The sequence below is a fragment of the Nerophis lumbriciformis genome, linkage group LG05 (assembly GCF_033978685.3).
Source record: "Nerophis lumbriciformis linkage group LG05, RoL_Nlum_v2.1, whole genome shotgun sequence".
Taxonomy (NCBI): domain Eukaryota; kingdom Metazoa; phylum Chordata; class Actinopteri; order Syngnathiformes; family Syngnathidae; genus Nerophis; species Nerophis lumbriciformis.
In genome coordinates, this window is record NC_084552.2 from 38040082 (window position 1) to 38052132 (window position 12051).

Sequence of the window (12051 nt, forward strand, 5' to 3'; positions counted from 1 at the left end):
AGCCGATCCAGTGAGAGCTGAAGATCCTGGCCAGATGAAGCCATCAGGACCACATCATCTGCAAAAAGCAGAGACCTAATCCCACAGCCACCAAACCGGATCCCCTCAACGCCTTGACTGCGCCTAGAAATTCTGTCCATAAAAGTTATGAACAGAATCGGTGACAAAGGGCAGCCTTGGCGGAGTCCAACCCTCACTGGAAACGTGTCCGACTTACTGCCGGCAATGCGGGCCAAGCTCTGACACTGATCATACAGGGAGCGGACCGCCACAATCAGACAGTCCGATACCCCATACTCTCAAAGCACTCCCCACAGGACTTCTCGAGGGACACGGTCGAATGCCTTTTCCAAGTCCACAAAGCACATGTAGACTGGTTGGGCAAACTCCCATGCACCCTCAAGGGCACTGCCGAGAGTATAAAGCTGGTCCACAGTTCCACGACCAGGACGAAAACCACACTGTTCCTCCTGAATCCGAGGTTCGACTATCCGGCGTAGCCTCCTCTCCAGTACACCCGAATAGACCTTACCGGGAAGGCTGAGGAGTGTGATCCCATGATAGTTAGAACACACCCTCCGGTTCCCCTTTTTAAAGAGAGGAACCACCACCCCGGTCTGCCAATCCAGAGGTACCGCCCCCGATGTCCATGCAGTGCTGCAGAGTCTTGTCAACCAAGACAGCCCCACAGCATCCAGAGCCTTAAGGAACTCCGGGCGGATCTCATCTACCACCGGGGCCTTGCCACCTAGGAGCTTTTTAACTACCTCAGCAATCTCAGCCCCAGAAATAGGAGAGCCCACCACAGATTCCCCAGGCACTGCTTCCTCATAGGAAGACGTGTTGGTGGGATTGAGGAGGTCTTCGAAGTATTCCCTCCACCGATCCACAACTTCCGCAGTCGAGGTCAGCAGAACACCATCCTCACCATACACAGGGTTGATAGTGCACTGCTTCCCCTTCCTGAGGTGGCGGATGGTGGTCCAGAAACGCTTCGAAGCCGTCCGGAATGTATACATAATGTGCTGTGCATAAACTAGCCTTTGCATTGTATTATCTGATAAATACAGTATATAAATATTACTTTATACACACACACACACACACACACACACACACACACACACACACACACACAGATATTTTTGTTGCATGACTTTAATGACACATTGCTGTGTACAAGATGATCAGAAAGACTCGCACTCGGTGTCTAGGGTGGTGCACGCGGCGCAGTGACAGTGTATGGCCACCGGGTAGTGATAGAGAGGCGAGACACCGGGGTGGCAGCCTGGCAGCCGCGCACTAACGTAGCGTGTCAGTGCGTACGTGCACACTCGGTGGTGCCTGTGAATGTAGGGGGGCTCCGGCACTGGCCTCTGTGTATTGTGCAAGAGAGAGAGGGGTACATTATTGACTTTAATAATGCAATGCAATGGCAACCTCCCACCAGCAGGAGGCGACTACAGGAAGGTGCAGTTTTCGTAGTTACATGCCCTGACAAGTTAAATTGTGTGCAAATATTACCTCCCAGGTGTGACAGCGTCCCCAGCAGGCCTCTGTGGTGACGCGCAGACCCCTGCAGCCGGGCTTCTGGGCCACAAAAGAGAACTCGCGGACCGCGCAGCCACGGAAGCTGTGGAGCGCAGCCATCGATGTGGTCACGGCTGTTGTCGACCCGGCGAGACCTTGGCCCAGCAGCAGCAGGACGAGCAGGACGAGGGCCGGATGCATGCTGGGGAAAAAAAATAATTAGTCAGTCAAAATTCAATCAAGACGATTTTAATTGACAAGTAGGTGCAGCCTGCAGAGCCTTTTACAGGGTGAAACAGTGCCCTCCGATGGTCACTTAAGTTATTGTATCGTCAAAGTGCACTTCCGTGACTATTCACAACTACAGTACAACAATAATGCTCATATTATAATTGCAATGGTTAAAAAGTCAATCAATCAATCAATGTTTATTTATACAGCCCTAAATCACAAGTGTCTCAAAGGGCTGCACAAGCCACAACGACATCCTCGGTACAGAGCCCACATAAGGGCAAGGAAAAACTCACCCCAGTGGGACGTCGATGTGAATGACTATGAGAAACCTTGGAGAGGACCGCATATGTGGGTATACCCCCCCCTTCCTCCCCCCTCACTTGATCATTATAAAACATAATTATACACATTTTAAGAAACAAACAAACATATTAAGAAGTGGTATAAGAAAACTTTTCTTTTAACATATTGGATATTACTAGCAAGCAACTTTTACCTTGACCTTGTGCTTGAATTATTAAAAAAATAGAATAAAAACGTTGTACCTTTTTTTGTATTTGAAGTTCCCAGCTGGTGTGTCTCTGCTCACGCGACAAAATGAAATGGAACCAAGTTGTCTTCTTTTTTTTTCTTTTTAAAGAAAGTCATTAGGGCGGACGGACACTCTGACATCATAGTAATTACCATTTTACCTTGACCTTGTGCTTGAATTATTAAAAAAATAGAATAAAAACGTTGTACCTTTTTTTGTATTTGAAGTTCCCAGCTGGTGTGTCTCTGCTCACGCGACAAAATGAAATGGAACCAAGTTGTCTTCTTTTTTTTTCTTTTTAAAGAAAGTCATTAGGGCGGACGGACACTCTGACATCATAGTAATTACCATTTTAACTCCGCGTGAGAGAGACCCCCAGGCAGAACAATCATGGAGATTCCCTCCCTGGAAAATACTGATAGTTGTCTGTACAGTACTGTACGTGTTTTCTTAACCCCAGCATCTCCCGCTGCCATTGCACTGCATTTATTTGGCCATGAAGACAGAATGTAACACAAACATTAAATGTTATTAATTCATTAGGATTTGATCGAAATAAGTATTTGATCCCCAAGCAAAAATTATTTACGTGACTAAGCTGCCAAACAGGATTAAAGCCCAAATCTGTGCATTGTCACTATGTGTGTGTGTGTGTGTATATATATATATATATATATATATATATATATATATATATATATATATATATATATATATATATATATATATATGTGTATATACATATATAAAATATATATATGTATATACATATATATGTGTATATACACGTATATACATGTGTATATATATATATATATATATATGTATATATGTACACATACATATATATGTATATATATTTTATATATGTATATACACATATATATATATATGTATATATACATGTATATATATGTATATATATATATATATATATATATATATATATATGTATATATATATATATATATATATGTATATATATATATATATATATATATACATATATATACATATGTATATACAAACCCCGTTTCCATATGAGTTGGGAAATTGTTAGATGTAAATATAAACGGAATACAATGATTTGCAAATCATTTTCAACCCATATTCAGTTGAATATGCTACAAAGACAACATATTTGATGTTCAAACTGAAAAACTTTTTTTTTTTTTTTTGCAAATAATCATTAACTTTAGAATTTGATGCCAGCAACACGTGACAAAGAAGTTGAGAAAGGTGGCAATAAATACTTATAAAGTTGAGGAATGCTCATCAAACACTTATTTGGAACATCCCACAGGTGTGCAGGCTAATTGGGAACAGGTGGGTGCCATGATTGTGTATAAAAACAGCTTCCCAAAAAATGCTCAGTCTTTCACAAGAAAGGATGGAGCGAAGTACACCCCTTTGTCCACAACTGCGTGAGCAAATAGTCAAACAGTTAAAGAACAACGTTTCTCAAAGTGCAATTGCAAGAAATTTAGGGATTTCAACATCTACGGTCCATATTATCATCAAAAGGTTCAGAGAATCTGGAGAAATCACTCCACGTAAGCGGCATGGCCGGACACCAATATTGAATGACCGTGACCTTCGATCCCTCAGACGGCACTGTATCAAAAACCGACATCAATCTCTAAAGGATATCACCACATGGGCTCAGGAACACTTCAAAAAACCACTGTCACTAAATACAGTTCGTCGCTACATCTGTAAGTGCAAGTTAAATCTCTACTATGCAAAGCGAAAGCCATTTATCAACAACATCCAGAAACGCCGCTGGCTTCTCTGGGCCCGAGATCATTTAAGATGGACTCATGCAAAGTGGAAAAGTGTTCTGTGGTCTGACAAGTCCACATTTCAAATTGTTTTTGGAAATATTCGACATTGTGTCATCCGGACCAAAGGGGAAGCGAACCATCCAGACTGTTATCGACGCAAAGTTAAAAAGCCAGCATCTGTGACGGTATGGGGGTGCATTAGTGCCTAAGGCATGGGTAACTTACACATCTGTGAAGGCACCATTAATGCTGAAAGGTACATACAGGTTTTGGAACAACATATGCTGCCATCTAAGCGCCGTCTTTTTCATGGACGCCCCTGCTTATTTCAGCAAGACAATGCCAAGCCACATTCAACACGTGTTACAACAGCGTGGCTTCGTAAAAAAAGAGTGTGGCTACTTTCCTGGCCCGCCTGCAGTCCAGACCTGTCTCCCATCTAAAATGTGTGGCGCATTATGAAGCGTAAAATACGACAGCGGACACCCCGGACTGTTGACCGACTGAAGCTCTATATAAAACAAGAATGGGAAAGAATTCCACTTTCAAAGCTTCAACAATTAGTTTCCTCAGTTCCCAATCGTTTATTGAGTGTTGTTAAAAGAAAAGGTGATGTAACACAGTGGCAGAGGTGTGGACTCGAGTCACATGACTTGGACTCGAGTCAGACTCGAGTCATGAATTTGATGACTTTAGACTCGACTTGACAAAATGTAAAAAGACTTGCAACTCGACTTAGACTTTAACATCAATGACTTGTGACTTCACTTGGACTTGAGCCTTTTGAATTGACATGACTTGACATGACTTGCTACTTTCCCCAAAACCCAAAGATGAAAAAGTTATTCGGGAGCGCTCCGTATTTTTCATTGTGTACTTGTCTATCAGCGTTGCGTGTGTCAGCTGGTGTGGTCTCAGTACAACAGCCAATCAAATTAGATCTACTTTGTTTTCATCACACAGCATTCATCCAATCAAATTGCAGGACAACCAACGAAGAAGACATGTCCAAACCACACGCCAGTGAACAAAAAATGATACCTAAAAGAATTTTGTTTGGGTATAAAAATTACGAGGTGGTCAACACAAAACGGTTTGCAGTATGCAACACATGCGGTTCGAAAATTACTGATGGAGAGGCAACAACTTCCAACTTCGTCCGGCATTTGAAGTTGCACAAAGAACGGTAAGTTTTGAATGTAAGATAACGTTTATTGGCTAAGTAACGTGACTTTTATTTGCTGTGTAGTTAAATCAGTGAGGCTGTAAACTCACTGCTAACGTTATAACGTTATTGCAAACACGGGAATCTGTTGCAGTTCACTACCATATTCATACTTTTTGTTCAGTGATTTTTTTTAAGCAGGGTTACGTTAGTCAATATATCACACGTAACGTTAGACGGCGGTCAGCAGCACCGCGTATTTTAGCCACCTAAAAAAAGACAAAAATAGTCAAATAAAGGTCAGTTAAAATGTATACTATATTATGAATATGTGTACCGTTTTAGCTAGCTTTCTGACATACTGTTGGTTGTTTACCTCAGTGGTCCCCAACCACCGGGCCGCGGCCCGGTACTGGTCCGTGGATCGATTGGTATCGGGCCGCACAAGAAATATTTTTTTTTATTTTTTTTATTAAATCAACATAAAAAACACAAGATACACTTACAAGTAGTGCACCAACCCAAAAAACCTCTCTCCCCCCTTTTGTTCTGGGCATTGAACATGAAGACTCTTCCTTCAATGTTCCAAGTGGCCATGAGAGTCTTGGCAGTGCCTGCCTCCAGTGCTCCAGTGGAGCGAGTTTTCAGCCATGGTGGCATCATACTACGCCCCCATCGTGCACAAATGACTGACAGACTCTTGGCTAATTTGGTCTTTTGCAAATGCAATGCAGCATAGGGCCCTGACATATAAAAAGTACAACTTTTTTGTTATGTTCACGTATATGTCATGTTTTTTCAATGTTAACACTTTTGTACAAATAAGTACATTTGCACTTTATTTTTCAATGTGTTTGTTCTGTAAAGGAATGAGTTAATGTTTAAAATGACTGGTTAATAGTGCTATTATAAAGTGCAATGTCAGCACAATTTTCTTTCCTGCAATTTAAAATGCACTTGTTTTAATAAATAAATACAGCGTTTGAAAAGCATACACAATCTGTGTTAATATATTAGTCTGTGGTTAAAAGGACTTGAAAGGACTCGAAACTCAAAATGCAGGACTTAGGACTTGACTTGAGACTTTCCAGTCTTGACTTTGGACTTGACTCGGGGCTTGCCTGTCTTGACTCGGGACTTGACTCGGACTTGAGGGCAAAGACTTGAGACTTACTTGTGACTTGCAAAACAATGACTTGGTCCCACCTCTGCACAGTGGTGAACATGCCCTTTGCTACTTTGGCACGTGTTGCAGCCATGAAATTCTAAGTTAATTTGTATTTGCAAAAAAAAAAAAAGTTTATGAGTTTGAACATCAAATATCTTGTCTTTGTAGTGCATTCAATTGAATATGAGTTGAAAAGGATTTGCAAATCATTGTATTCCGTTTATATTTACATCTAACACAATTTCCCAACTCATATGGAAACGGGGTTTGTAACAGATGGAAGCACTCTACCAAAACATACTGTAATAAACACTATATAACCAAATAAGTTAAATAAATGACTGTCATGACCAGTGTTGGGTTAGTTACTGAAAACCAGTAACTAGTTACAGTTACTAGTTACTTTATTTCAAAAGTAACTCAGTTACTAACTCAGTTACTTACACCAAAAAGTAATGCGTTACTGTGAAAAGTAACTATTTAGTTACTTCTTTTTTTCTTCTTTTTTTTTTAAAGCTCCCATTAATGCCCTTTTTGCCTTCATTTCAGTACTGTTATTGCACTGGAGAATAATACAATCTGTTGATCAACTTGACATACATTTTTATTTTCCTTTTAACATAATTAATGAAAAACAGTGCAACATAAAAAGGCATTCCTCCTTTCTTTAAACTTGGACCAATGACCATGAATAAAAAACAAGTTAAAGTGCAACATAAGAAGGAACATCATCTTCCTTGAAACATAAAGCCTGACATCTGGAGTGATGCTGCTGTCTTCCACACTTGGAGCCATGGATTGTAGAATACTTGTTTTCAGTGGCAGGATCATTGACACAGATGGTGAAGTTTCAGTGCTCAGTAGAGATGGAACACTTTTGAGGGGTTTAAGCACCTGGAGGACCTCACCTGCCACTCTCACATCATCATCAGACAGGGTGACATTTGTCTTCAGGGTGTTGTGGGTCAATGCAGAGTATATAGCTGCCTGCTGCTCCAACGTATCATAAGTGGAGTTCCACCTCGTTGGGACATCATGTATGAGCAGGCAGCTTTAGCATTTCTTGCTTTGTCTTAAGCACATGAGCAGCTGTTGTGCTTGGGTGGAAGTAAGAAACCTTCCTGATCCTCCCAAAGAGGCGCTCCATCCTATTGACTGAGATTCCCTTCTGTGATGCCAAATTCACTACATGTGCAAAGCACCTATCTGTGGTCCCAGTCCTGCCTCATTCTCTGTAATTATTTGATTTTTGGCATTATCACGTGTGACTGGGATATCTTTATCTTCCATTCCTCCACTGCTTGTGTCAGCACCTGCACAGGGTGACTCTCGTAGAGGGGGCATGTCTTCTCATCTCCCAGTCTGCTGTGATGAAGTGAGCGCTTATAGTTCCGCTGGACGTCCACCCGTCTGTCATGAGCGCAACAGATGATGCTCGGTATAGTTCATCCACAACTTTTTTCTTCTCCTGCTCATAAAGATCTGGCACAATCTTATTGCTGAAGTGGGTGCGCGACGGGATGTCGTAACGTGGTTCAAGCACGTTCAGCATGTGTTTAAAACCCTCGTTTTGCACAACCGAGTCTGCACTTATAAACACACCGATTCAATGGCAGGGGCGTTCAAGCTCCTCCGTTACTCCGCTCGCCATGACCACGCTGTGTGTGGACTGAACGTGCCAACAACTTTTTTTTTTGTTTCATATATCAAACCGCGGATCAATTGTGTGCGTCATCCCCTCCCCACACCCACACACACACACACATAGACCGCGCCTCTTTTCTTCTCTCCGGCTTGTGACAGAGGAAGATTCAGAAGAACGACACCGCAGCGCTTCTGTTTCTAGCCGATACTACATCAAAAGTAACGTAAAATAACGCAGTAACGCATCATGTAGTAACGGTAACTAAATTACTGAATAAAAAAAATAACGCGTTAGATTACTAGTTACCGCCGAAACTAACGGCGTTACAGTAACGCGTTACTTTGTAACGCGTTAGTCCCAACACTGGTCATGACCCAATGTCTGGGTCATGTCTCGTTTTGGGTTTCTGTTATTTTTTGCAGTTAAGTGTTTTTGTTCTCAGCGCTCTGTCCTTTGTTCACTTTTGGTTGCCAAACGCTGCGTTTCTTACACACCTGTTCCTGTTTGGTGATTGGTGTTTGCACCTGCGGTTGCTGCTAATCACTTCCCCTTACATACTGGCAGTGTTGGGACTAACGCGTTACAAAGTAACTAGTAGTAACTAGTAGTCTAACTTGTTATTTTTTTATATTCAGTACCTCAGTTACCGTTACTACATGATGCGTTACTGCGTTATTTTTTATGTAGTATCGGCTAGAAACAGAAGATCTGAGTGTGTTTTATTGGCGAGTTGCAGTGTCGTCCTTCTGATTCTTCCTGTGTCACAAGGAAGAGAAGAGGCGCGCTCTGTGTGTGTCTGGGTGTGGGTGTGGGGAGGGGGAGGGGGGAGGGGGGAGGGGGCGTGTCTGTGTTTACTAACAAGACATGGAGATATTCTCACTACTTTTCTTTTGTCGAGCACAAAGAAAATAACATTTTAGTTAAATGTAAGTTGTGTCTTGGATCAAATATCCTATCTACTGCCCAAAACAGCAATTCAATTCTGCTGAAACAGCTACAAAAGCAACATGCTTCGACGAAGCTAGTAAAGAGAGACACAGACTCCGATGCCACTTCACCTCCACCACCACCACCACCACCTATGGATTTTAATGGAGAGCTGCTAGCCAGGACAACAATGATAGAGCCATCACAGCGTACAGTATGTGCTAGAAGACATGCAGGCTATTTCTACAGTGGAGTCACCCGCTTTCAGGCAGCTAATTTGCATGATACCGGCGTCAAACAGCAAATGGCACGGAAAACATTTTCACGTACCTGGACAGTGAGTACATAAACATGCAAAGCAATCTAAAGAAAACACTCCAAACTCTGCCTCTGCTCATCATTCAGCACTGAAGGTACACACTCTGTCAATTCTCTTATATACTCTTTCATTCTAGACTTCTAGAGTGTTTGATTATCACATCACTCTAAATGTATAGACTATAAAGTTCACAAACATAAAGAGGGATCCTAGTGTGCCAGGGCAATCTTTCCTTTTCTCTAAACTAAAACTGGGGAAATGCGTAGAGTGTTCTGGGCTTCAGTACAGTGTTGATCTCCTGAAGACATGATTTATTTCACAATTCTTTGAGAGAGAAAAAATGCCTGGTTAGGCTTTGTGTATGTCATGTGTGCCTTCCCTGGGTGAAGCCAGGTTTACAGCTATGTTGTACATGTTGTGACATGTTATTATGTTGTTTGTTGCTTATGTATGTTATGTTGCAGCTATTTAAAATAGTTTTGTCAATTTGTTCTGGCCTGAAATAAATTGGCCCTTTGAAACATATCTTTGTCTTTGTGTGTTGTATGTAGACCACATTGCTTAGCAGAGTTCAGTGATGCAAATGCATGTCAAGTTGATCAACAGATTGTATTATTCTCCAGTGCAATAACAGTACTGAAATGAAGGCTAAAAGGGCATTCTCCCATTAATGGGAGCTTTAAAAAAAAAAGAAGAAAAAAAATGTAACTAGTTACTTTTCACAGTAACACATTACTTTTTGGTGTAAGTAACTGAGTTATTTTTTAAATAAAGTAACTGTAACTAGTTACTGGTTTTCAGTAACTAACCCAACACTGCATACCGGTGTCACACTGTTTTTGGTTGCTGGATCAATGTATGCGCTATGCGTCAGGTGCGTTCACTTTATTGCTGAGAGAACCATTCCTCCGTTCGCTGTTGGTAGCGGTTGCGTGCCTGTTTAGCTGTATGCTACAACTTGTTTTTTTTCCTGTCCGTACTAAACTAAGTTTTGCTGTTTGGATCCCTGCGCGCCTCCGAGCGACACACTTTTCATGTTTTTGCAGCTTTTATGGAATAAAAGGAATCTTACCTGCATGCTGCTTTTGCTTCTTCGTGTCCTTTTCCGCATCGTAACAACACCACCATTGCAGCAATGTGACCCGAACATAACACTGACGACTGACTGCATCTGAAGTAAACAAGCTACATCAACACTTTAATTACATAAATCAGTGTTTCATAACCATATGGCCGGGAACCATAGAGGGCCACCAAAAATATATTTCTTAGCTGTGGTCCGTATGGGTTGCAGCAGTTCTCTGTAGTTATACACTTTTTCACCACTTGTGGCAGTAATGACAATCTCAAAGACTGGAGCGAAAGCCATAAAGAAGTTCCTTAAGCGCAAAAATTATGATTAAAGTAGTGAAGCTATATTTTCATCCATCCATCCATTTTCTACCGCTTGTCCCTTTCAGAGTTGCGGGGGGTGTTGGAGCCAATCTCAGCTGCATTCGGGCGGTAGGCGGGGTACACCCTGGACAAGTCGCCACCTCATCACAGGGCCAACACAGATAGACAGACAACATTCACACTCACATTCACACACTAGGGCCAATTTAGTGTTGCCAATCAACCTATCCCCAGGTGCATGTCTTTGGAGGTGGGAGGAAGCCGGAGTACCGGGAGGGAACCCACGTAGTCACGAGGAGAACATTGCACTTTAATTTCATTGATCGTTTAAAAAATATATTAATTGTTTTAGTTTATTTTAGCATATAACATAATTGTCTGTATATTAGTTGTAGAAAATGGATGGATGGATGTATGAGTCCCTTCTTATGCAGTGTATTTGATTAATATTTAGTTTTCTAATTAATTATAATATGTATATAAAAATAATATAATACAATCTAACAATAATAATAATAATCTATGTGATTAACACATGGTTTCACTACATTTGACAAGATTGTAAACTGTAAGTAGGTTAGATCTAATTATTGAATAAAACTTAAATCAGGAGTAAGATTACTAATTCAATGTTCATATTTGAGTGGGCCCCACGCCCCAAGGTAAAAAAAAAAGGTTAAAAACCCCTGACATCAATCACGTTACGAAAAAAAATGTGGAACTGCCAAAAGAGAAAGGACTTGAAGGGGTGCTTTGAGGAACATCTCAGTTATGTAAATCACAAGTTATGACCTGAGTGTTCTACATTTGCTAGCAAGGTTAAAATGGCAATGCAAGGATCTGCCAATGTGTTTACAGTGCTTCGAGTTCCTCTATAGAACAGGATCACACTAGGGATTTTAAGAAATGTGCTGCAGAAAGGTTTATTGCTCAAGTTATGAACTGAACTTGGGAGCGGATTTGGCCCCCGGGCCGCCAGTTGAAATACCCTATCAGAGGCACTGCGTCAAAGTGGTTTTGATTCAAAGCAGAGTGGGGGTTTGTTGTTATTGTAGCAGTGTGAGCATGTGTGATGGAAAGGGGCCAGATAATTGACAAGGTGAGATTTTATTGGATATTCGGGTGTTTTTTACTTTTTGTTTTTGTGTTTTGCTGCGTCTTTGCTTGATTACAAAACATGTCGATGAGGTCGTCTGGCAGGAAACAAAGCGAGATGTTTACATACTCTTGATATTCAATCTTTTCTACTCCATATATTGTAAATCCTAAGTCCTATATTTGTGGACATTCTGTCTTATTCAGTAAAAACTTACAATGAAGAAAATGAGACAAAAAGAGACAAAAAGATGACA

At 41.2% G+C, this 12051-nt stretch overlaps 2 protein-coding genes across 2 annotated transcripts in view; both read right to left on the reverse strand.

Annotated features, from left to right (window-relative positions):
* Window positions 1–734: 734 nt before the first annotated feature.
* Window positions 735–11946, reverse strand: gphb5 (glycoprotein hormone subunit beta 5). Its single transcript, XM_061960417.2, has 3 exons — window positions 10377–11946; window positions 1525–1732; window positions 735–1376 (listed from the first exon to the last, which is right to left on the reverse strand). Exons 1-3 carry the CDS (start codon window positions 10430–10432, stop codon window positions 1188–1190), a joined length of 453 nt encoding a protein of 150 aa, XP_061816401.2. The 5' UTR covers window positions 10433–11946; the 3' UTR covers window positions 735–1187.
* The window catches only part of ppp2r5b (protein phosphatase 2, regulatory subunit B', beta), a 52744-nt gene continuing 41965 nt past the window's right edge, over window positions 1273–12051 (reverse strand). Inside the window, exon 13 of the mRNA XM_061960409.2 lies at window positions 1273–1732. The gene's annotated coding sequence lies outside the window, so the exon portion shown is untranslated. The remainder of the gene's footprint in view (window positions 1733–12051) is intronic.